Source organism: Spermophilus citellus (genome assembly GCF_964194105.1).
Source record: "Spermophilus citellus genome assembly, chromosome: 8".
In the NCBI taxonomy this organism is placed as follows: domain Eukaryota; kingdom Metazoa; phylum Chordata; class Mammalia; order Rodentia; family Sciuridae; genus Spermophilus; species Spermophilus citellus.
The window spans coordinates 116,602,452-116,630,274 of NC_138189.1; the positions used below are offsets into that span (position 1 = coordinate 116,602,452).

The 27,823-nt window shown below is 36.1% G+C and overlaps 1 protein-coding gene across 3 annotated transcripts in view; it reads left to right on the plus strand.

Annotated features, from left to right (window-relative positions):
* FAM13A (family with sequence similarity 13 member A) overlaps positions 1–27,823 on the plus strand; it is a 332,113-nt gene that overhangs the window by 155,573 nt on the left and 148,717 nt on the right. For all 3 annotated transcript variants that reach the window (XM_081303803.1, XM_081303804.1, XM_081303805.1), the window contains exon 6: positions 9,948–10,031. In XM_081303803.1, coding sequence (XP_081159929.1) covers positions 9,948–10,031 — 84 coding nt within the window. The remainder of the gene's footprint in view (positions 1–9,947; positions 10,032–27,823) is intronic.

A 27,823-nucleotide genomic window follows, 5' to 3' on the forward strand; every position in this document is an offset into this window, starting at 1 on the left:
AGTTTCATCCATTTACCAGTAAATACCATGATTTCTTTCTTCTTTAAGGCTGAGTAATATTTGATCGTGTATGTATACCACAATTTCTTTATTCATTCATCTGTTGAAGGGTACCTAGGTTGGTTCCATACTGTGGCTATTGTGAATTGAGCTGCTATAAACATTGATGTCCGCCCTCTAGTTTTATTGGGGGTACCAGAGAAGTTTTCAAAGAATGCTACCAGGCCTACCTCTTGACATATGACTGACAGCAGGCATGCATCAGACTTTTAAGTCCCTACTGCATATGGTCAAAATCCAAGGCAACTCTGGATCACTGTTGGCCCATGCTGACCACGTCTAACTGGAACTTGTTCTCACAAATTATATGGTAGGGAGAATTATCCTTATCTCCCTGAGTTCTGGGATCTGGTCTGTCAAAAAGTGCCGCCCTTCAGGGTGACCTGTGTTCTTCTTATCAACATTCAGGTCTGTGTTTCTCCTGCAGATGACAAGCTGAGGGATGTAGCTTATCCTATTGATTTGAGCCAGGCAAGGCTGATGGCAAATTGCTTTGCAAAGGAGAGCATATGGGGTTCAACACAGTGGGCCTAGTTTATATATTTATCTTCTTAACTTCTCATTCCCCCTGCTCATATCTGTTTTTCACCTATCAATACACTGCCAAACGAACTGGAAGGGAGACCAAACCTCTTGGCACCTAGAGCGAGAACATGAAGAAATGGTATGATGTACACAAGGTGTTTCCTCTGTTGCAAAAGCTTAATAAAATACTTTGGTAGACTCAATAATGAATAAAGGCTTTATCTTTTAACTTCATATAAGTGATACATTATGGTTGTGGTTTATACAAGAAAGGTGTGGAATTCCAAACTAACGGTTCTTCCCAAATGATCACATCAAAAGACTAGGGTGTAAGTGGACATTTAATAGTTTTAAAGTAAAATGTTGTTAAGTTTTGTGAGTATTATTTATGATTTACTTTAGTAAGCTGCTTTAGTTTACTTTTTGGGTTGCCTACCTGCAATATTTCCTGATCTTACTAAATCTAAAGGATTCTTGAAGAGAAAATTCTGTGTTTGGGTTAGAGCAGAGCTCTGGAGATAGCCTGGCTTCAAATGCCAGCACCACCACTTATTAAGTTATGATTTTGGAAAAAGTGCTTACATTTTCTGTACCTCAGTTTCCTTATATATGAAATAAAGATAGTAAAAGCATGTAATTCATAGGTTACTGTGAGGACCAAGTGAGTAAATGTGTAGTGAGCATGTAGAAGAATATCATGCACATTTTAACTACTATATAAGAGCCAATGTTTTTAATTTTTTAAATGATCATCATCATTACTCTAGAATTCAAATTCACAATTTTCTATTGAGTATACATACTATAAAAGACACTATGATAAATACTTGTATAATGTAAAGTAGTTTGGTTTTAAAGCAACAACAACAACAAAATACCCTCTGGCTAAAATCAGACTGAGGAAAAGAAAGCATAGAAAAAAATAAAGGAATTTTGCAAAAGGACATGGGGTAGTTCAGGGAATAGAAGGAAAAGCTGACCAACTAGACATCCAAAAGGATGTCCCAGGGTTCTGGCCACCAGGTTATAAGAGCAAAAGTCACTTTAAGGAACTGCCATTGGATAAGTTGGCTTCAGCCAGTCTTAGTTTGCAAGTGTTCACATTTCTGATTGAAATTATAGTGAATGAGAATCCAATGGATACTTGGAAGTTCTTGGGAGACATGGCCAACTGTTGATCAGAGATATATTTTGATTAAACACTATATCCCAGAGTGGTTTGCTAAAACTAAATATTCCTTCAAAGAAGGGGGAATGGATGCTATACTTGCAAAAGCATTAGTTGTTCACCTTGATACTGTAAAGGGACAGAACAGACTAAAGAGTTCTTTAAGCATCTAAGCCCTAGAATGGGTTATGGGACAAGTATATAAGTAAGTAGCACAGGCAACAAGTGTTCTGTGTTGTACAAATGGATTAAAGGACTAAAAATTTATTAAACCATGACTGGGACTTGACATTAATGCTATATGATGTGTGGTAGGGGATAGAAAGGATCTGGCTTAGAGACACTACTTTACAGAGAGAAATGAAGGCAGGCCCCTCGAAGGTGGTCATTGAGTAGAGAGCTAAATGACATGATGGAGCATGTCTGGAATGAGGGCATCCAAGCAGAGAGAAAAACAAATGGAAAGACCCGGTCTCAGGGTCTCACTTGTGGGCTTATGACATTAGGTCATTACTCAGCCCTGTGCAGATGAAGGAGACGTACAGGTTCCCCAGGTCAAGACTGGGAAGCCAAGAATGCAGAGTGTACTTGATTATCAAAGAAGAGCTCAGACATTAGAAATAGATATAAAATCACAGAGCAACGCAAGGACACTTCAATTATTCTTAATCAGTAAGTACTGTGACAGAACTAAAAGAAGTGGGTAAGGGAGTAACATTGGGAAGTCTTTTTTTTTTCTTTTTCCATATTTTTATTGGTGCACTATAATTATACCCAATGGTGGGATCTGTTGTTACATATTTTGTACATGTACATGCACATGATATAATAATATAATTTGACAGGTATTGTTTCCCATTCCCTCCTTCTGGTCTCTTTTCTCCATAGGACTGATTTTCCCTCTGATTTTCATGAGCTCTCTAGCCATCTTCTTTTTCTTTTTTCTCCCTAGCTTGGAGGGAAGTCTTTTCTGCTGAGGGTGTTAGAGGCAGCCTCTCTGAGGAGGTGATATAGGAGCTAAAGGAAGAGAAAATTGTATTGGATGATAATACCAAGAATGAGAGTCCAAACTCTAATGCTTAATAATGCTTGACAATAAATCTCTGATATAGCTTAATCCCCATCTTACATTCCATCCTCATTTCCTTTTTCTTTAAGTGGAATTGACTGGTTGCCAGTTTATGTAGAAAATTTCCAATACACTTAAAGACAATTGAGGTTATGCCTGTGGGATATTAGAGTAGCCGTTTATAAAGTAAATGTATTAGGTTCAAAATTATATCTTCTTAACCCTTCCATTTTAACTTTCCTGGTACAACCCAGAGAATTACAGACTTCTTCCCAGAAGTATACATAGTAAAAATGTAAAAGGTGCTCTTTTGATTTAATATGTTCCCTTCATTTGTATAAAGAGACATTGTATTTCTTTTCAAATTTAAGGTAGCAATTATTTTTTCACTCAGTCAATTTGAGATTCATTATGTACATGTAGATGAATTGCAGAAGAGACTCTTGGAGATTATAAAGAATGGTATATAATCTGTCAGTCACGTTTATTTGACCCTGGCTGTGTGCAGAGTAGTGCTGTCTTAGTCTGTGGGGTAATTTATAAAGACATTTACTTCTTTCCATTGTGAAGGCTGGAAGGGTAATATCAAGAAGGGGGCATCTGGTGAGCACCTTTGTGCTGCATCATCTCATGATAGGAGGCAGAAAGAGGAGAGGGGAGGGACTGAATGCATCCTTTTACCAGGAACACATTCCTGAGATAACAGCACTAATCCATTCATTAGGTCCCTCCTGACAGGACCACATCTAAAGGGCCTACCTGTCAGCATTATTGTCTCAGGATTTAAGTTTCTAGCACATGAATTTTGAGGGACATATTCTGGGATACATTGATTAGAGCTCTCTGTCCTCATGGAACTGGAAGTATATTGGGGGGTGATAGACAATAGCAAATACATTAAAAATGAATAAAATTAGATTCAAATTGAAAGCAGGACTACAATTCAAATGCAGCAGCTAAGAGAAGAACATGTGCACAGGGAGCCACTGTGCGGAGGTGACACTCTGAGGAGGTGACAGGAGATGAAAGATGAGAATGCACCAGCAGTGCTGAAGAATCACTGGGAAGGTATTCCAGGGAAAGGGTATAAGAAGGATGAATGCCCGAAGGCAGGGGAGGACTTGGAGTTTTTGAAGAACAGAAAAGAAGGCCATAGTGGCTAAGGCCTCATGCAGGAGAGGGTCAGATAACATGAAGATAGAGAAATAGACTCTGTAGGTCATGGTAAGGGTTCGGATATTATTCTTTGTGTGCTAAGACATTGGAATGTTTAGGGCAGACAAGTGACACCATCTTGTGTGTATGTACAAAGCTTAGAGAAGGTAAGATGTTTGAAGTAATTTAGTTGAACAGTAATGGTTATGACTGGGGTGATAGAAATGGATGGATTAAATTTATTTTGGAGGTAATGCTCACTGGGCTTGATGGTGTGTTGAATGTAGGAGGTATAGGAAGGGAGGGATCGAGATAGATTCCTAAAGTATCAGCCTGATGCTTTATTGTTGAACAATGAAGATGAAGCTGGAGAGGGGGTGAAGCAAAGTTTGCATGAGAGCTAGTGGAACATACGAGATTAAGGAAGGGTTGTTTAATAAACAATGAAAGAGGGGCAGGGGATGTGGCTCAAGCGGTAGCGAGCTCGCCTGGCATGCGTGCGACCCAGGTTCGATCCTCAGCACCACATACCAACAAAGATGTTGTGTCCGCCGAGAACTAAAAAATAAATATTAAAAATTCTCTTCTCTCTCTCTCTCTCTCTCTCTCTCTCTCTCTCTCTCTCTCTCTCTCTCCTCTCTCACTCTCTCTAAAAAAAATAAAAAAAAATAAACAATGAAAGAAACTAACCATGGGATAGGTTTCCACAGTGTGCTGTGGTTAATGATCTAGAGGACAGGAAGTGAAAGGGAATCATTGAAAGAACAAAACCCATGGAAAGGTAAAAGGAAAAGCAATCCAGGGAGCATTTGGAGGAAATTTCTCTCTTATAGATTCAGACTCTTTGACAGGAGAGAAAGCAGATAGGATAGCATGATTGCAGGTAGGTTTGTAGATTTGTTGGTAGGACAATGATAGTTTCTACTGTCATGCTTTTATTTTCCCAAAGAAGTATGAAGTGAGAATTAAAGGAGACGGATTTCAGAAAAGGCAAGGGGCAGGATATAAAATACTATCTGGGAGATGAGAAAGTCCAGTAGAGCGGAATTGCTGGGCATGAGAAAGGACTCATTCAGGTTTATGGTCATCAATTGAATATGAAGCCAGTCAATCCTGTAGTGTTTTTCCCCAGATACTTTCAGGTGCTCCATTCCCCACACAGAGAAGGTGTATCTCTGGATTCAGCAAGGATTGCACTTCCTTGAGAGGAAGGCAAGGATTAAGAGACTGGAGGAAGGGAATGAATGGTGTTAAAAGGGAAAGCATGACCCTTAAATGTAAGCAGCTTAAGAGGCGAATTAAAAGCAGGAAGGAGGCTGGGGTTGTAGCTCAGTGGTAGAGTGCTTGCCCAGCATGTGTGAGGCACTGGTTTCAATCCTCAGCACCACATAAAATTAAATAAAATAGGGCTGGGGTTGTGGCTCGGAGGTAGAGTGCTCACCTAACATGTGTGAGGCACTGGGTTTGATCCTCAGCAACACATAAATAAAATAATGACATTGTGTTCACCTATAACTAAAAAAATAAAAATAAATAAATAACCAAATAAATAAAGGCATTGTGTACAACTATGGCTATATATATTTATATATTTACATATGTATGTAAATTTATATATAAATATTTATATATTTACATACATATATATATATATATATGTGTGTGTGTGTGTGTGTACGCAGAAGGGATGCAGATGGGGTTGTGGAAAATTAGAAAAGGGACTTTATTCATTCATTCAGTTTACTCATTAGTTAACAGTGATGCTCCTACTATATGCTAAACCTAGGCTCTGTGGGTATGTTCATGGACCAGACTGATCAAGTCTTCTCACAGATTAACATAAATTGTACAGTAAAGAATTAAAACCAGTAAGTGTAATTTGCCGTTATGTTTTTATAAGAGATAAGGGGGGGAAAAGGGTAGAGGATAGAAAGCAATGAGTGGGAAGGAGAACAGTGGGGATTAACAGTCCTGGGAAGTGAGTCCTCTCTGGTCAAATCAGGGGAGCCTGGACAGACCTGCAGCAAGCCTGGGAAGAGCTGTGGGGTAGCATGCCAGGCTGAGGAACAGGGAGTGCTTTTCTGTTTTACAATGTCATGAATCCTTGCATAGTGAGGCCAGCAAAGTCATGATAAACAAGGTATTTTTCCTTCCCTATTGTATTTTTAAGTGGTGTTTTTATGATACTGTGACACAGTTGGTTTAAGCAAGTGGTTGTTACACACAAGTCATTAGGGTGAGTAATCAGTTCAGTCGAAAGTCTCATGTAAGTAGGCCATTTGTTTAAGATCAATGTAAATATACCCTATATGAGAGATTCACGTCCAATTTGTTAATCCATTCTCCGGTTCCCAGCACTGGAATGCTGCCCATAACAGGATTCAGTTAATATTTATTGAATGAATTTTTGTGCTCACATACAGTTTAACACTTAGAAACACAAAACATCCCCCTTCAAACCTTTTCAAAGAAGTCCTTTCAAGGTAAAAGTTTGAACACAAACCCGAAGCTCTCTTCTTTTTTCCCGGGAGTGTGGGGACTCGCCCTAAATGGCTTTGTAAAAAACTTTGATATAATTCACAAATCATAAAATTCACCCTTTTAAAGTGTGCATTTTGCTGGGTTTTAGTATATTCACGAAGTTGTGCAACCATCACATTACCTAATTCCAGAACATTTTTATCACCCCAAAAAGAAACTTCATAAGGACCAGACCCATTTGCCTATTCTAGACATGGCATATGAGTGGTCACAATATGTGTCCTTCTACATCTGACTTCTTTTACTTAACAAAATATTTTCAAGGTTAATCTGTGTTTTAGCATGTATCAGTACTTCATTCCTTTTTATAACAATGATATTCAATTGTGTGGCTATGCCATATTTTGTTTATCCATTCATCAGTTGACGGATATTTTAATTATTGCTACTTTTAGGCTATTATAAATAATGCTACTCTGAGCATTCATGTCCTAGTTTTTGTGTGGACTTAAGTTTCCAGTTGTCTTAGACAAATACCTGCATGTACAAATGTACACGCATATATTTTTAAAGTACACTTTCTTAAACATTTTAAAATATTTCACACTATGATATATTTTTTAATGCATTAAATTGGTACCTGTTATTTACTTAAGCTATTATTTAACAGTTTTCCAAAAACATGAGTAAGCAACTCTGACCTTTGGGGAAGACGTCCCCTGTGTCCTATGGCTCTGAAGCTCCATGGTTGGCTACTTATGGCATGGATGAGGCCCAGTATTTAGTGGCATTCTGGGGGTGATTGTGAATGCAATTCTGAACAGGTAGTGGCTTGACTTTTATCAAGAAACATTGCTTCTTCCTGGAACAATTATAAAATCTTGAAATTTGGAACTAGACAGGATTCTGGGAGTCCATCTAAACCAATCCCCTTTCCCCTAGCCTCCCCCTTTTTTTAAATAGATCTTTGAACTAAGGGAAGCCCAAGGGCTTAAAATGGTGGTCTACGTTCCTATAGCTGGCAAGAGGCCAGATCATGACTCCCAATTTAGTGCTCTATCTCTCAGACTTCACTTTGCCTTTGTTGTGTGAATTTCAAAATCATAAAATAAAAAATAAACTAGTGAGTGATGTTTTCAGATTAAAGCTTAGAGAAAATGCTGTCAGAGTCTTTTAGGAAGTTAGCCTTCTGCTCATTATTTCACAGGGACAGAGAAGGAAAACAGGATTAATACTGTTGTTTCTATCCTATGTCTAAGGAAGAAAGAATTAGAGACATTTATAAACACTGAGACTGTCCTAAACAAAGGCTAGCTGCTCCTACTAAATTCCTTAATAGTCATCCTTGTTTCTTCTCTTTACATTGGAACATTTACATATCAGTAGTTTAAAAGAGGGGGCACAAGGATTAGGCATAATTGTTTTATCCAAAATTACGCAACAGATTATGCAGTTAAACACTTGGCTCTCTGAAATGTCATGCTGGATATAATTTATCCTTCTCCCAGTGAGTCAGAAGTGGGAATGGGTTCATTCACTATTTCCAGTAAGCGACTTACCACCAGCAGGTGTTGTCACTGGTGGGAAATGGTAGGACCAGAATGTACGTTTATTTGGAGGTCTCAGAAATGTCCCAAGGGCCCTTACATAGAGGCCACAGGCAGCTGAGAGTGCTGCCAGCACCCCTGGCTGAGAAGAGGCTCCTGATCCCCCGCGTCTGGGAATGTTCCCTAGCATAAACCCGAGAACAGGTGCCGTGCGCAGCCCTGTGGTCCAGGCTCATCCCCCCCTTATGTGATCATGGGTATTTCACTTCAAGATCTAAGCCCTCATCTCTAAAATTAGGGGGTAGACTAATTGACTTTGGAAAAAAAACTCTTTTGGCTTTAAAATGCTATAGCTGCACCATTTAGTGGTTTAAAATGTTAATTATAACAGAGATGAAAAGCAGTATACAAAGGTGATAAGGACTCAGTCCTTAAAGTTATACAGAACCATCTTTTAGTCCTCTGTGACAATAAGCAAGTTTAATTATCTCTGTAGCCTTCATATGTTATCCTTAAAAGGGGGATAATGGCCGTAGGGCTTGCCTTGCAGGACTAGTGGACAGGGGAGGATGGCATTGTGAATGCCAAGATTTTAGCACAAAGCCTGATACCTCAGATGATTCAATGTTCATTAGTAGCAAGTAGGATTGCTGTTTTCTTTATTTTCTAAAATTTTTTAGTTACAAGTGGACACAATATCTTTATTTTATTTTTATGTGGTGTTGAGGATTGAACCCCCCTCACGCATGTTAGGCAAGTGCTCTACCTCTGAGCCACAACCCCAGCCCAGGACTGTTGCTTTCTTTAGGGATATTTTATACTAACTACATATTATTCCCTTTAGAAATAAGTGATAATAATGCCAGCAAATTTTAGTAACATTGTTAACTATGTAGACTAAAATTTTATTTAGACTTATAATTATTAACCTAAAAACTTCTGTGATTTACATGATCAGATTTTAGGCATGGGGAAAGACATGAAATACAGGGGTGAAGGTTATGGAGCAAGTGAAAGAAATCTCACTTTCTCCTTAGCTTGACTGTCTGTAATATTCCTTGTATTTTTTTAATATTAATTTTTTAGTTTTGGGGGGACACAATATCTTTGTTTGTATGTGGTGCTGAGGATTGAACCTGGGCCACACGCATGCTAGGCAAGCACACTACCGCTTGAGCCACATCCCCAGCCCCCTCTTTGTATTTTTCTATCCCTTAATTTGAAGACAGAATAAAATCATCTATGGGAAACTTCTCAAGTTAATGGTGATTCAAAAGTGAGACTCTACATTATTAGAAACCAAAACAAACAAGATTATTATAATTTGTTTATCACATAGTAATAAAGTGTAAATATCTCCAACTCCATCTAAATTGCCTCCTTATAATTTCTGCCCTTAGTTTTGTAAATATTATTTTGCTTTGACCCAAGGACTTAGAAGTGTAATAATTTTTGAAATAGGAACTCAGACCTTCTTCCTCAGTTAGGGCATTAGTATTGTTCTCTATCACTATTTAGTAGTAGTTTGCTAAATTATCTGAAGTTATTTCTTTAAGATAAAGACTATAAAGGGTCAGAACATGAGCAATTCTATTGCTTGATATCTTGGAAAATGATTTTTCATCTTTCAAAAGAAGAGGTGAGCTGCCTATAGTATGTGTTTATGTGATAAAGTGACATGGCAGTGCAGATATGATTTTAGTGAGCTTCTGAATGTATAGGTCCTGTATGTTCCACACCTTGGTCACCTCCTATCTCACTTCACTGTTCTATGGGACACAGAAGAGAGGAAACATCCTGGCACCTCACTGCAATCTCATGAGCTGCTCAGGTGAACAACTCAATGTAGAAATGCCTTGTCTCTCTTAACTATTGCTTTGACTACCTCATAATTTCTGGGTAAGCAGTCTTTATTCTCTAATTTTTTATACTTCTTTTATAGGAGGCCAATTGTAAGAAATCTCTACCCATCCTTTTAACAAAAGACCTAGAAAGAGATATGCCAAAACCATCTCCAAGAGCCAAGGTAAGTAAAGCCTATACTCCATACATCAGGTGAAACCTCCAGCGTGGGCCTTTATGCTCTCCTATCTCTATGGTCTGCTGTTCATACTTCTTTTAGCCTTTGAGAGGTCATTCCCCGACTTCATGCTTTGGTGGCATGAAGTGGGGGAGGGGGGAGCTGGTGGTGTAAACATACTTTTTATTTAGAGCATTGAATCAAGGTTATATTCATCCAAAAATTATTGGTACCTCCTGTTATTTTACAGACAGTCACATTCTTTAGTGGATGGTTTTCTGTTCAATCAGAATTGTTTCCAGTCTCCAGCAGAGGAAATAGTCAAGGGTGGATATCTTTCTCAGGGCACTTCTGAATGTGACAGAAATCCATCAGAGGCATTTTTCTTCCTTAGATTAAAGTAAAATGCTCAACTGTACATTTTTTTTGTTCTAACATGGAAATAACCTTACTGATTTTTTATTGTTACTAAAGTAACACATGATTAATAGAAAGTATTTACGTGAATAATATAACCAAAAAAGAACTAGCATAGATATGATGGAATAAAGGGCCAAATGTATAAAATTTTGTTTCTCCTATTAAGGAAAACTTAAAATTCACATAATTGTTTTGCCAATGAAAAGGAAAAAAATCCTTTTACCAGAATATATCATGAGAATTTGATCATTTTTTTGTCTATTCAGAAAAGTGATTATATAAATCATATAGCTGCTTATTTTCTTTATCTTTACTCTTTCCTTTTGAGTAGAACTTCTACTGACTAGACATATATAATATTCCTAACTGACCACTATGACATTTATAAGGTTACCTTTCCCCCCCCAATTCTAAGATAGAATGTACCTCAAACTTTCTGGAGTCTAGGTAAAATTTAAAAGAATGATTTCAGTCACACATTGCTGCAAAAACAATTGTGGATTTATTTTCAAAGGCAAATCAAGTATTGAGTCATTGCTTAGTGTTTTATTTATTTATGGCATAGCTTATTTTAAAAACAAGCCAAAGCCTGGCACCATGGTGCATGCCTATAATCCCAGCAGCTCTGGAATCTGAGGCAGGAGGATCGAGAGTTTAAAGTCAGCCTCAGTGTCCCTGTAGCATGCTCTTGTTAGGTCTTTAGGGAATAGACCGAGAAGGGGAATAGCTGGGTCAAATGGTGGTTCCATTCCCAGCTTTCCAAGAAATCTCCATACTGCTTTCCAAATTGGCTGCACCAATTTGCAGTCCCACCAACAATGAACAAGTGTACCCATTTCCCCGCATCCTCGCCAGCACTTGTTGTTGTTGGACTTCTTAATGGCTGCCAATCTTACTGGAGTGAGATGGTATCTTAGGGTGGTTTTGATTTGCATTTCTCTGACTGCTAGCCATGTTGAGCATTTTTTCATGTACTTGTTAATTGATTGTATGTCCTCCTCTGAGAAGTGTCTATTCAGGTCCTTGGCCCATTTGTTGATTGGGTTATTTGTTATCTTATTATCTAATTTTTTGAGTTCTTTGTATACTCTGGATATTAGGGCTCTATCTGAAGCGTGTGGAGTAAAGATTTGTTCCCATGATGTAGGCTCCCTGTTTATCTCTCTTATTGTTTCTTTTGTTGATAGAAAACTTTTTAGTTTGAGTAAGTCCCATTTGTTGATTCTAGTTGTTAACTCTTGCGCTATGGGTGTCCTATTGAGGAATTTGGAGCCCGACCCCACAGTATGTAGATCATAGCCGACTTTTTCTTCTATCAGACGCTGTGTCTCTGATTTAATATCGAGCTCCTTAATCCATTTTGAGTTAACTTTTGTGCATGGCGAGAGAAAGGGATTCAGTTTCATTTTGATGCAAATGGATTTCCAGTTTTCCCAGCACCATTTGTTGAAGATGCTATCCTTCCTCCATTGCATGCTTTTAGCCCCTTTATCAAATATAAGATAGTGTTCATAGCAGCACAATTCACGATAGCAAGATTGTGGAACCAACCTAGAAGCCCTTCAATAGATGAATGGATTAAAAATGTGGCATTTATACACAATGGAGTATTACTCTGCAATAAGAAATGACAAAATCATAGAATTTGGAGGGAAATGGATGGCATTAGAGCAGATTATGCTAAGCGAAGCTAGCCAATCCTTAAAAAACAAATGCCAAATGTCTTCTTTGATATAAGGGGAGTAACCAAGGACAGGGTAGAGACGAAGAGCTTGAGAAGAAGATTAACATTAAATAGGGATGATAGGCGGGAGGGAAAGGGAGAGAGAAGGGAAATTGCATGGAATTGGAAGGTGAGCCTCAGGGTTATACACAATTACATATAAGAGGAAAGGAGGGGTAGGAGAAAAATTATATAAATCGAAGAAACGATTTATAGTAGAGGGGGTGGAGAGAGAGAAGGGGAGGGGAGGGGAGGAGAGGAGAGGGGAGGGGGGATAGTGGAGAATGGGATAGACAGCAGAATACATCAGTCACTAGAAAGGCAATTTGTAAATCAATGGAAATGTAACTGATGTGACACAGCAATCTGTATACGGGGTAAAAATGGGAGTTCATAACCCACTTGAATCAATCTGTGAAATATGGTATATTAAGAACTATGTAATGTTTTGAACAACCAACAATAAAATAAAAAAAAAGTCAGCCTCAGCAATGTCGAGGCACTAAGCAACTCAGTGAGACCCTGTCTCTAAATAAAATAAAAATAGGGCCAGAGATGTGGCACAGTGGTTGAGTGCCCCTGAGTTCAATCCCCAGTACCAAAAATAAATAAAATAAGTAAATAAAGTGAAAATATCATTCCTTATAAATCTTGATATACTTTAACTTTTTTCTGTAAAATTATTTTAGTTTTCTATCATGCTATTCTTTACAGAGTAAAAATGTTTATTTTTTCCACTGAAATATTTGTATGTATGAACTTACATATAATTAATTCACACATACAGTAGAAATGTTATTATGTAATGAATAAAAATTCATTGTCAAAATTGTACTCATCACACAAATCCATTAAAATATATATGGCTTGAGGAGTAATTTTAGGTAACATTTGCTTCTGAACTCCATTTCTCGTAGCATGATTACTTTAAGGTGATGAGACCCTAGATGAATCACTTTCAAAAGAAAGAAATTCTTGAAACTGTTCATAAAAATTGTTTGAAGATATTCTCTTACTTTTATGAAATTGATTCCATTTATAATATTTTAATCACACACAGAATCAATAATTAATGTACACTTATTGTCTTCTTCATCTATCCCACTGTATGATTTATGACCCAACTAATAGAGAAATTACTACACTGGTTAAGCCTTGATTTGTGACTGTAGCTTCCTTTTGGCCTTACATGAGCTAGTTTAAGTTTACATGAACAGAATAATCTCTGCTTAGTTCAGGAGTGATTATAATCTTTATAATGTCAAATCATGGAAATGGGCTAGAGCATATGAGACACAAGTAATTATTGAGGCACTAAGACTTTATTAGGTCTTTTTCCCCTAGTGCGTCTTTTTTTTCCCCTCCCATTTATTTATTTATTTATCCATTCATTCATTCTAATTTGTTATACATGCAGAAGTCCCCTAATGGATCTTTGAAAGCTAAACCTGAGAAGACCTTCAGAATACAGGTCATGTGCCCCTTCTACATTGACAGTGAGCTATGAGTGTGATATATGTCCTTGGTATTAATGTTACTCCATTTGGCCTCCGTTGCTCTTTCTCAGACATCTCTAGTTTTAGCTGCATTTGCCTTGAATGGCTAAGTATTTCTGATCCTTGAATGAGCAAGAAATATAAAAATGGCAATCCAGAAGTGGCCTGTGCCCATTCGCTCTAGAGCCTGAGCCACCTGTCTGAGCCATCTGTCCCCCAGCCAGTACAGTGTCTGCTCTTGGGTAATGGAGAGGATTGTATTTCTCTTCTTAGGTAGGAGAGTCACTGCTTGATTTGAGTCCAAGATGAAAGAAGGATACCTCCTGTACTGTGCCATGACACTTCCTGGATGAGTAAATGATTCCCAACCCTGCAAGCTCAAGGACATACGTGGACAACTGTTCCATTCCCAATACTATGGAGACCATATCTGCAAACAAATAATTGGAATATAATACAGAAGAGAACATCAAACAGATTTTTAAATGAACAGATATAGAAAGTAGAAAGACATAGCTCCAGTAACCTAGTACAGTCATGACCAGGAGAGGATTCAAAAGTCCTTTTCTACTGAACACAGGCACTGTGACTTTAAATAAGCCTCACAAACCATACTCATTGCTCACTGATAAATCTGGAAGAGGGTCCGGAAAAATAAGGGAAGAAAAATCATCTTTCTTGTCTTTTCCCATGGGGTATGCTTTAGATTTCTCACTGCAGTTGCTGTGTTTTTGACCTCAGCAAAACACTCAAGGTCAAGTCATTGTGTGAGGGTACCTATCAGATTAATTCACGACTAGGCTGAAAGTAGATCATAAACACTGATTTTCTTTTATGATTTTTATCAGCAGATTTAAAATACTGATAAAAATTAAAATTATGAGTACACAATAGTTTGCGTTAGTCAGTTTAAGATTGGGATTCTTTCCTTCAATGTTTGGAAAAGCATACCCATAAAACTATCTGGGTCTGAGGTGAGGTTTATTGGTCTATTTGTTTACAATATTTTGTTTGATTTTATATTTGTTTTGGTAAATTGATTTTTAACTAGTGATCCAATAATTTGGATACTATCTGTAATTAGGAACTTTTTTTCCATTTCCAGTATTTTCCATTGGGACCTTTTTTTTTGCTCTTGATTAGGCTTGCCAGAAATTTATCTATTTTATTAGTCTTTTCAAAGAAACAATTCTTACTTCTCTGATTCTTAGTTTCTTTGTTTTGCATTTACTTGATCTCTGATCGTTATTGTTTCTTTTCTTCTCTATATCTATTATTCATACGGTAGGCTTTTTTTTTTTTCCTTTTATCCCTGTTATGGACCACTGCTTTGGCAACCCAAAAAGGGAGTATATGTCATATTTCAAGGATAAATAATGGACATTATTTTCTATTTAAGAAATGTTAGCTTTTGGGAGAAGGGGTACTGGAGATTAAACTCAAGGACACTTAATCACCAAGCCACGTTCCCAGCCTGTTTTATTTTTTGTTTAAAGACACAGTCTTACTAAGTTGCTTAGGATCTCACTAAGTTATGAGGCAGGCTTTGAACTGCCTCAGCCTTCCATGCTACTGGGATTACAGACATGTACCACCACACCTGGTGAAATTTTTGCTTTTTAAAAATGTTTATTTTAGTTAAGTCATTTGTGCATATTTATGAAGCATAATAAGATAATTTGACACACGTATACAATGTGTAATGATTAAAATAGGATAATAAGCACTTCTAGCACCTCAAACATTTATCATTTCTAAATGTTGGGAACCTTTGAACTCTTCTGCTTATCTTCAAATATAAATTGTTGTAGACTACAGTTACCCTACCGTACTGCAGATCACTGGAACTAATTCTTCCTATCTAACTGTAGTTGGTAAGGTATTATTAACCATTCTCTTCCACACCTTCTTACCCTGTAATTGTAATGTGAAGTGTGGAGTGAGGTGGTTTCTTTGTCCCCTACATTTAAAGAATATGATTCACAGACAGCCGAGGGTGAAAGTGAAGTGAAGCCAAGCTCCCGTGGCTGGGAGGGGACCCAAGAGGGTTACCACTGGATGCCTGTTGTCTAGGGTTTACATGGGTCTCATAGGTTTAAGGAAGTCCACCCAGCCCAATCCTGGATAAGGCACTCAATCAAAGTATTGATCAGGTGTTTTCCTTCTTTGGAGAGGCCACAGACTCCAGGTCACGTATGCCCTGAATTCCTATGAACTCCAGGTCACGTAGGTCCCTATTTAAAAATAACCATTTTGTAAATGTCTCAGCAAAAACCTGTGGCTGTTGTTTGTGCTCCGCTGCCCAGGGGGAATTGCCCAGGGCGCATTTCCCTATCTTCCTAGCCTTATCTCATCCACCTGACTTCATAGTGATCAGTCTTCTACTTTCTTTATGAGATCAAAGTTCAGGCTTCCACAAATGAGTGAGAGCATGCAACATTTTGTCTCTATGTGCCTGGCTTGTTTCACGTCACATGGTGTCCTCCAGTTCCATTCATGTTGCCATAAATGACAGAATAAGGTCATTTTGTGGCTGAATAATATTTCATTGTATATATGTACACCGAATTTTCTTCACCTATGTCATATTGCATCTATTGTGAATAGTACAGCAATAAACGTGCAAGTGCAGATGTGTCTTTAATATAATTACTTCATTTCCTTTGGATGCATACCCAGTAGAAGGACTGTTAGATCATATAGTCATTCTATTTTGAGTTTTTGAGAATTCTCTATACTGTTTTCCACAATGGCTGCACTAATTTACATTCCCACCAATAGTAAATGAAAATTCTTCTTTCTTCACACCCTTACTGGACTTGTTTTTTGTTTTTTTGTTTGTTTTATCTCTTTGATAATAGCAATTCTAACTGAGGTGAGAAGATATCTCATTATTGTTTTGATTGGTATTTCCTGATGGATTTGTGATGGTAAGCATTTTTTCATATAGTTGTTGGTCATTTGAATGTCTTTTGAGAAATGTCTACTGAAATTATTTGCCTGTTTTGTAATTAGATTATTTAAATATTTTGCTATTGATTTTTTTCCAGTTCCTTGTATATTCTAGGCATTGATCCCTTATCAGTTGAAAACCTTGTAATTATTTTCTTTCACTCTAAAAATTACCTCTACTGATTGTTTCACTTGCTCTATAGAAGCCTCTTACTTTGACATAATTTAGTTTGTCGTTTTTTTGCTTTGGTTGCTTCTATGGACATATTTTTTAAAAAAAAATCTTTGCCCAGGCCAATGTCCTAAAGCATTTCCCCTGTTTTCTTCTAGTAGTTTCATGGTTTGAGGTATTAAATTTAAGACTTTGATCCATTTTGAGTTAATATTTGTATATGGAATCTAGTTGGTTTTTCCATTTATGGATACCCAGTTTTTCCAGTACCATTTATTAAAGAGTTTGTTCTTTCTCCAATGTATGTTCTTGGTGACTTTGTTGAAAATTAGTTTATAAAAGTGTGTAGTTCTATTTCTGGGTTCTCTTTTCTGTTCTATTTTCTATTCCATTTGTCTATGCACCTGTTTATATGCCACTACCATGCTGTTTTGATTACTGTAGCTTTTTTAAATCAAGTATTGTGATGCTTCTAGCTTTTTTTTTTCTTTTGCTCAATTTTGTGTCAACTACTCTGGACCTTTTGTGGTTCCATACAAATTTTAAGAGGTTTTTGTTTGTTTGTGTTTGGTATGTGTGTGTGTGTATGTGTGAAGAACAGCATTGTTAGTTTGATGGGGATTGTATTTGATCTGTGGATCTGGATATTTTACTAATAGTAATTCTTCCATGAACACAGACTGTCTTTCCATTTTTTGTTTCCTCTTCAATTTCTTTCATCTGTTTTATAATTCTAAAGATATTTTGCTTCCTTGGTTAAATTTATTATTCAAAAAAATTTTTTTCTTTTTTTTTTTGTGTGCAGTTATCGTGAATGGAACTGCTTACATGATTTCTTTTTCAACAAGTTCATTATTGGAGTATACCAGTGCACCTGTTTGTGTGTGACTTTGTATCCTGCAACTTTATATTTTTAAATTTCCCTTTAACTTCTTCAGTGATCCATGGGTCGTCATTCAAGAACATGACAATTCATATGTCCTCTTGCTGAATTTATTCTTTCATTATAACTTAATGATCTTAATTTTGTCTCTTTTTGCAGATTTTGAATCAGACTCTATTTTGATATATGTATAGCTAGCTGTTCCTGCTCACTTTTGTATGAAACATGTTTTTCCACTTTCACTGTATGTGTGTCTTTAGAAGTGAGTTTCTTATATTTAGTATAATTTGGGGCTTTTTAAAAAAATCCATTTGGCCAGTCCATATTTTTTAATTGTGGAATTTAATTCATTTACATTCAAGATTATTTTTATAGGTAAGAACTTACTCCTGTCATTTTATTACTTGTTTTCTGATTGTTTTGTGTAGTCTTTGTTCCTTTCTACCTCTCTTATTGTTCATATATGTGTTTTCTTTAGTGATAAGGTTTCATTCTTTTCTCTTTTTCATTTGCATGTCTATTTTACTAGTGAGTTTTATTCTTTCACATGGTTTTTGTGATTGTAGTTATCTTCTCACTTCTAATATTCCTAGTAAGGCCAGTCAAGTAGTGATGAAATCTTTAGTTTTTTTTCTTGTCTAGAAAAGACTTTATTTCTCTTTCAAGTCTTAATGATAGCTTCACTACATACAATATTCTTAGTTGTTAAATTTTTTACTTCCAGGATTATTAATAATCTCAGGCCTGTGGAAATGAGCACCAGTGGTGACGTAGCTTCCAGCAATGACCACAACAATGCTGGTGTTGACCATGGAGGAGCACATCTCAGGCCCCATGAGACCACACTAATGTTGGCAACTGTAGCCACAGTGCCAGGGGGGAAGGCTGCAGAGGGCATATCCTCAGGCCCCATAGGCAGGTGTAAATGATGGGTCTCTGACAGTTTCAGCCATTGTCTAGATTTTTTTCCCCCTAATGTCTGTCAGATTTTCCTCCATAGACACATTTTAAATGATTTGTATAAAATGTGATAGGTGATATGATACTGAAGCTTCATAATCAGTTCTTTGAGTATATTTGCTCTGTTTACAAAAAGCCTCTTTTGATGTGTCAAGTGTCTTGTATAACATCAGAGAGCTCTCTTTTAGGATCGAGGAATTTTCTTCCTCCTTATCTCTTCCCTTTCTTCTTCTTTTTTTTTTTTTTGAGAGAGAGGGAGAGAGAGAGAGAGAGGGAGAAAGAGAGAGAGAGAGAGAGAATTTTAATATTTATTTTTTAGTTTTCGGTGGACACAACATCTTTGTTTGTATGTGGTGCTGAGGATCGAACCTGGGCCGCACATATGCCTGGCAAGTGCGCTACCGCTTGAGCCACAGCCCCAGCCCACTTCCCTTTCTTCTTTTTGGTAATATTTTAATAATATCAGGCACATAGTGGATCTCAATAAGTGTTTGAGAATAAAGGAATAAGTGAATCAAATGTTTCTCTTATTCTATGGCAAAGTGGTGAGTGTCAATGTGGTAATAAAGTTTTGCTATTATACATATCTGGTCAAATTTATTACATTTTTCCTTTAGAAATGGTTTTTAACTATTAAATACATATTAAATACAATGCCTGGAACTTAACATATTTTGATTTGTGTGTTTGTATCTTTCCTTGAATTGTCTTTTTTTAGCCTTTCTTGCTATGATTTCCTATCTTGCCTTTCTGCCTCCTGTGTTTGCATATATGATTGTGTTTATTACACTATGTTGAAAATATTTTATATTTTAATAGAAGTAGAAAACAACACATTTTGTCATATGGTCTGTAGGTACTAGGTTATAAAATTTTGTTTTATCTTTCACCTCTTCTATTATCTTAGGAAATTGCTTTGCAACACATCTTCAGTGCTTAGTAGCATAAGATTAAGGAAAAAAAAAACACTTTATGTACCATCAGAGTCATATCTATCTTTAAATTTTCTTTTTACTATAAGTATACATATTTATTTGACTAAGAATATATTTGAATTCTTAGGCTCTCTTTAGAATTAATGACAATTACTTGGATAGTGATATTTAATGACCTATGTGCTAACAGTAAATTAATAGGGTTAATTCACTTTAAATAAATATGAAATAAGATGACATATCTGATGCATGTGCATAAACTCTTAATCTTAGTAATTTTGCTCATTTAACCATTGTTTCTGTGCTTAGCCTCTTTCCAGGTGCTGTAGGCTTCTGTAGCCCTAAGCCACAGAGCGGGAGGAAGTCTAAGAGAACCTCCAGATGAGCCTTGCTGGGGAATTCAGTGCATGGCTAACCCAAGTGCACTGGTCCTGCACGTCTAGCTTCCCAAAACACAGGGTTTAGATATCTTCCCTGACCCTCCCTGGGCTTGAATCATTTCCTCTTGCACATTTGCCCCGTTTTGATAAACACCCCAAAGTTTAGGCTGGGTGTGGATATTTCATCACATCTGTTCACGCCACATCTCTTACTCTATGGAACTGAGTTATATATAAGAGCAACTATATAAAAACATCACCATGCTGGACAAACTTTCTAATCTTAGATCACCTTTGAATTCACCATCCTGTTTGAAAAACAAGCAAATTACCTGGGTGCTCTGATTTTTCATTAACCCTAAAGATCTCATTAACTTCTTTTTTCCAGTTTTTCCTTATTTGCCCTGCATGTAGTTATGACCAAAACTGCATGAAGGTTTTTCATGCTAATTGCTGTAACAAACATTCCTATAATATCACTTATCATGTTCAGAAACAGTTTACTTCCCGGTGTTCTCACTGCCTGATGCAGGCAGGGTGGGACTCGGGTGATTCAGGTCATAGACAGCCTCCATCTTTCAACTATGTCATGCAAAATTTTTTCCTCTAAGATGAGTACTGAAAAAGAAGAGAGAAAAGGTCTGCACAAAATTTGTAGACACTTAACTGCCTGGGCACAGAAGTGACATTTGTCCTTTTTATTCATATTCCAGAAGTCAGTAACATTCATGGGAGATTGGGAATAGTCATTTTCCATGGTACCCAGGAAGAGGAAATGATATAGGAGTTGACAAACAGGAGAAGGTAGTAGGGTTATTGCCACAGCCCACCCTTTTATTTGTCAAATATATTTTTCATTTCTCTTATGCAGAAAAACTCATTCATTCCCGCCATAAATACAAAGAACGAACTAAGTCATTACACCTAGCTCACCCTCTAGCATTTCTTTTTTTTTTAATTTTTAAATGAGCATATACCTTTTTTTATTATCTACACATGACATTACAATGATCTTGGCAATTCATACATTTGTATCATTGTCACCCTCTAGCATTTCTGAGTCGCACATAAGTATTCCATCTGGTCTAGACATGGCTCCTTCAAGTTTGAGAATCTATAAAATAGAAAGCCAAGTTGTATGTTCTTCCCTACACACACATATACTCATAATATACATAAATAAGACAGGTTGTCCACACTAAACAAGCCCATTATTCACACTCCAGTACGCACACACTGCATGTGCACATGAAGTTGTAGAGATCCTTTGATTAGACCTAGATTCTGCTTCCCATGAGGAGCTCCTTTTCCTGTTTTCTCTCGGATTATTGCCTGCACCCTCTGAGAATCTCCTCTTTGTCATTATTTTCCTGGAAGTACAGGGAATATATCTTCCTTAAATTATGTAGCTCACCTCCTGTCCATGAACATTTGGTGGCTCAGCAGTTGTTTTAAGTCTTGAACAGCAAACACTTGTTTAGTCTGGGCTGATGTTTTTACATGGTAGTTGTGGGGTGGGTTGGTTGGTTGATTGGTTTATTGTGGTTCAAGGGAGGTTGACAGTAAATTCCCTCAAAGATGTCACAACATAATCCATTTCTAATCTCTGCTTTAAGTCAGTTCCGTGTGCCGGTCATAATACCCAAAATAGCCTTCTCTTTTCTTCTGTCCTCCCAATCCCATGGGAATTCCTCTCACTGGAGGAAATTAACAATGACCCTACTACAAGGGATCCTGGGAAATGCAGTTTCAAAACTTTATGCTCCTGCTGTACAAAGCTGTCTGACAGAATCATATGAAATGATGTTTCAAATAAGTGGCATAGGCCAGATGTACTGTTAAGTTGATTAGAGCTGGCTTCATAAGAGGGATGGAAATTAAGTTGAATTTTTTAAAAGAAGAATTGGAAATGGGACAGAGGAAGGATTCATTTATATTGATATAAGCACAGACTGGAAAAAGAAAATGAGTTCCTTATGTTTTGATTATTTTTTAGACCAGATTAACATAGGTAAGAAAGATTATGAAGAGAAACATTGAGAGACATTCTGCCATTAGATTTTAAAGGGATTTGATAGTTAAAACTTCCATAGAGACTGCCTTCCTGTGTGACAAAATTTGTTAAACAAACAGCAAAAAATAAATAAATTTAAATATTAAAGGGAAATGTATTTGCCTGTCTCAGAAAGAGGTTTTAGAACAATAATCAAAAGGCACAAACATGCACAAAAAATAATAATTATATTGAGGCTTTTCTTTGTGCAAGTCAGATGACCAAAGAAGGTCTTCATGAAAAGATCTTTGATTCAAAGTCATACAGAAAAAACTGTGTCACCTACTAGTAGTATATCCTTCAGCATATTACAGAATATTTTGTGATCTCAGTATTCTAATTTGTTAAAAGAGGATAATAATATAATAATAAAGGTACATTCACTTACTATTTTCTATATGATAAACATTGAAAATGCTTCTCATGTTATTTCATTAAATCCTGACGACACTGTAGGATAGAAGTGACCCCTTCCAGTCTGTTTCATCATGGTTGTGCTTCAGTGATAAACACTTCCAGCATCTTAAGTGCTTAAAACAGCATTTTTAAAAATTCATTCTGCTGTCCAATTTGATTGGACAAAGGGGCTCCCACTGACTCTGATCACTTGGATCCAGACTGACAGAGTCAACTATCACAAATGTGACCAGTTACTGTGTCAGGAGAAAGCAGACTTCTGTAGGACCTTACATTGACAGTTCAATGTGCTGGCCCAAAGCTAACTGTATTTCCTCTTTCTCAGAACCCCCTGGCCAGAATGAGCCACATTGCTGTACCTAGCCACAATAGGGCAGAAACCTCCTCGAGGATGTGCCTAGGGGAGATACCTTTACCAATATTGAGTAAGCAGAGTAAGACTCTACTTTATTTTCTGCTTCTTTCCTTTTTTGGTGGGGAGGACACTGGAGATTGAACTCAGGGGCACTTTACCCCTGAGCCACATCCCCAGCCCTATTTTATATTTTATTTAGAGACAGGGTCTCACTGAGCTGCTTGGTGCCTCACTGAGTTGCTGAGGCTGGCTTTGAACTCATGATCCTCCTGCCTCAGCCTCCCAAGCCACTGGGATTATAGGCATGTGGCACTGTGCCTGGCAGCTTCTTTCTTTTTCAATAGGTTATAAAACAGCTTTACAGAGGTTACTTCTCTAAGATTGTAGAAATCTGGTGTATTTGATCCTGAAGCAAGAATTTTTTACACTCATATTCCCTGCTATGTCTATCACTCTGTGTGCTTTAATGTGTTATACTACCTGCTTTGCAGAGCTATTGTGAGGATCAAAGATAATATATTTTAAAAATCAATATACTGCCAAAGACTTAGTAAGCTTATAAGGCTTAATGAAAGTTACCTTTTTTTCTTTCTTATTTCAAATGTAGCTCATGACACAGAATCTTTCTTAAGTGTGAAAGCTATGAACTATTTTAAAGTGACCATTATTGTTCTCCGTGATGATAGCAGCTTTTCTCATTTACCAATATTAGACTCATTTTGTATGTAAAGGCATCTGATTAAGCGTAACTTCTTTTTTCTAAATATTTTTATTAGTGCATGATATTATACATGATAGTGGGGTTCATTTTGAAATAATTGTAGATGAATGGAATTTAACTGGCTCTATTTCAGTTCCCAATGAGCACAATTTCTTTATTCCCAGTATATATTCTGAAAATCACTTTGTGAATGAACCATGCTATTGAAAATACAGAGCTTTATCAGGCTAGCCTCCAAATCTCACAATGTAATAAGCTATATAGATTTTAGTGGGATGTCCCAGGAATGTCACACCTGACCTAAAGTGTGGTTATTGTTATGGAAAATTTATTTATTGTTTCATATCATCAGACTCCAAAATTTTGTACTTCTTGTTCATTGTGTTTTAAAAAAAAATGTTTATTCTATATCCCCAATACCATCAGTTACAAATGTGAAATCTACAGAGGACTCTTATACCCCAAATTTGGGACATTAAGTAGCTTATGGATGCTAGATATGATTCCTAAAACAACCATCAAAAGTTGTGTTAATTATTATAATACTAATTAATTACCTATACTTAATAATTATATTGAAAACCACTGTGGAGAATGTTCAAGTTTACTTTGCTTATCAAATGTTAAAGGAATATATTTTAAGTAAGAAAGCAAAGTTCTAGATGTAGAATATAACTTTAAATTGATTTATTGAAATAACTATTTTCTATTTTAAGATATCTGATAAGCAGAAAATAAAATTACCAATTAATCTATGTCTATAAGAGAAAAATACCTTCCTGGTATAGTGTCTCCATGGACTCTAATTTCTGTTTCCAAATTGAATATCTTATTGCTCTAATAAAGAGTCTTTTATGGAAGTAGAATTTCAGGAAAGTACCAAATTTCTTTAACTAAAGAATAACATTCTCCAGAAGAGAGTGAACCCGAAAATGTTCAAAATGAGATAATATTTGTTCATTTGTCTACAAAAACTCACAATGAGTGGTGGCATTGGTCCTCCATGAAGGGACTTGTTTAAAGCTGTATGCAGTAAATAGGGGTAAGTAAACAGTGTGAGATTCAAGAAGATGGAGGTAGAATAGGAGTAAGGAGATTGGTACTCAGAAATTTAAATCTTATCAAATAGCAGTGGGGACCCCCTGAAGACTCTTTGTTAACTTCATTGTAAAACTTAAATATCATTGAAATAAAAAAGAACAATAGAGAAAAGAAGGAAAAAATCCAACTCCCCCTTCCTAACCTTTATTAATAGTATCACTATTAGCACTTTGATATATGGTATTTTGCCTCATTTCTACATGTACATAACTATACTTGAGAAAGATATATTCATATTTTATAAGCATTTTATTTTATTCTTTCCTGATAATATATTATTATAAGTATTTATACTAGTTTAAGCTTCACAATTACAGTGATGATCATTCTTACATTGTTCTTTTTCAGATTGTTTTAGTGTTATAATGTATTCAAGCTTATAAATACTGTTAGGTTTAACTTTTTTTAGTGAAAATTTTATTTCTTAGCATTATTTTCTTAGTAAGATTGCTAAAAGCAGACTTACTAATTAATAGGGTAGAAAAACTTTATGGCCTTAAGATATAATGCTAAATTAAATTTTTTTGCTGAAGAATTCTAAAAAATATTCAGTCACTAGGAAATATGAGAATGTCAGTTGCACAATCCTCCTGAGCAATAAGTGTTATAATTTAATCTTAATTTATAAGAAAAAGGACGAAAAACAAGACCCCGTTTTGAATTTACTATTTATTACAAATAAATTTCTATATATTTCTTATGAAAGTTTATTATTTATATTTCCTATTTGGTGAAATATCTTTCCACTCAATGTACTTTTCCCACATAGCTCTTAATTGTAACCTTAATGTTTTTACTTGCATAACTGTGTGAAATAGTTGTACATTAGAAATATTTGCAGTGAAGGTTTATGAGTAAAAATGTGACATGACCAAAGGATGGGTATACATTAAGATTAATCGACTATGGTCTATTGAATAGATTTTAAGGCAGAATAACCAATAAGAGATATCATGCATGACATTCTTTATTATGTTGTCCTGATATTGAGCATAGTCTTTTATTCCCTGATTTTATTGATACTATCAAATGGTGACATTGTACTCTTCATGAACTATTTTCCTCTTAGGTTTAAATTTTAGTCATTAAATTTTAGTCATTGCCCAATATATTGCTTTAATATTTTAATGTTTGTGCATTAATATTTTCAATTTGTTTAACCATTTTGCTGCTAAGATTTTGTGGTCCCATCCCCATTTTTTCCTTTACAGTTTTAAACAAGTTTCTTCATTAAAAACTATGGTGATGAAAAAAAATAAAAAATAAATTTTAGTCATTGCTGTTTATTTTCAATAGAAATATTAAATATCTTAGTTGGGAGTGGTGGCGCACACCTGTAATCCCAGTGGCTCAGAAAGTTGGGGCAGGATGATCACAAGTTCAAAGTCAGCCTCAGCAGCTTAGTGGGACCAGAAGCTACTTTTAATAAGACTCTGTCTCAAAATAAAAAAGAAAAAGGGCTGGGGATGTGGCTCAGTGGTTAAGCACCTCTGGATTCAATCATTGGTACTAAAAAACAAAATATTAAATGTCTTTAAGAAAAAATAAAGCACAGAGGAATATTTTTTTTAGATCATAGCTTCAGATTAGGAATGTTAAATTTATATTTTCATAGTCTTGGTTTAAAGTTCATTTACGATTTTAAAAGTTGACATAAACACAGAGAATATAAATGATCTAAATTATGCATATTATTGTAATTGGTTGGTTCTATTTTATCTGGGCACATAATGATTTTATTTGCATGTTCTAAATCATTCACCTTCTGATCATTTGGTCATTTCATGCTGAGTCATGTCTGTTTTTATTATCTCTTCAGTTTTTCTTTAACCTGCATTAATTCATTTTTTCAAAATATTTGTCTCCCATATACCAGGAATTGACCTAGAATCTAAGCATTCAGATATTGAATGTGATACATGAAGCTTTCACACTAATGAGGAATACAGACTAGCATTCTAGTACTCATTTACACATGTGTAAATTGCTTGGAAGAAAATAGTGCACTGTCACACTTAACAAGGGTATCCGATGTGAGCAGATCCATCAGGGAAGACCTCTTGAGAGGAGTTATGTTTCTTTTGACACCAAATCAGAATAAGTGTCGGTAAAGAAAGCTGCAAGAGCATTTCAAATATAGTGACCATGCACAAGAAGGTTCTGGGTGGAACAACTTCACCAAGTGGCTGAAGCCCAGAGAGAAAAACAGAGGCTTTCTACACAAAAAGCTGAACAAGGGCCTTTTAGGTTAGTAAGAATTTGGGAATTTCTCCAAAATAAAATGGAAAACCATTGATAAACTTTAAATAAGGACTGTAATTAAATTTATGTTTTAAAAAATATAAATCCAGCTTCTATATGGTAATATAATTGGGAAAGGGCAAAAGTAGAAGTGGGAAAACCAATTAGAACATAATTGGCAGTTGTCCAGGCAATAATTTATGAAAGCTTAGGATGGGTGGAGATGAAGAGAAATGAACGTATTTGAGATGGAGATGACTCTCAGCTTCTTGTGTGAGAAATAGGTGGTTGGAGACCATGTAGTGTAATGGTTTTGAATCCTGGTATTAACCTTATACTCTACAATTTTTCCATGCTTTAGATTCACAGTTCTGCAAATGGATATGTTCACTGTAGCTCATGGTTGGGTATAGGTTTGTAACACAAACGAGAGGTCCAGAGAAAAAAATACAAGTTTAAAAATCACTGGCATATACAGGAATGGCCATCTATATTCTGAAATCCAAAGTGCTAAGAAATCTGAAACTTTTTGAACACTGACATGTTGCTATAAGTGGAAACTTGCATACCTGACCTCATGTGACAGGTGCAGTTAACGTACAGGCACGCTAAAAATATTATATAAAACTACCTTCAGGCTATGTATATATTGTATATATAGAAACATAAATGAATTTTATGTTTAAGTTAGATTTTGATCCCACCTCATGGTATCTCATTATGTATATGTTTGAAAGCCTGAAAATTTTTGAAATGCTTTTGGTTACAAGCATTCTGGGTTAGCGCTGCTCCACCTGCATATGGAATTTGCTGCATAAATAAGGAGTCATAGTCGTTTCTACGTAGACAGGTGATTAGTGCTATTAGCCTGAGTTGAATTCACAGAGAAATGTACATACTGAGTAGTCAAGATAGAATTTAAGTGTTGTAAAAGAGCATATTGCAGAGGGAACAGCACGTACAAGGGGAAGGAAGAGGGGGGACAATGT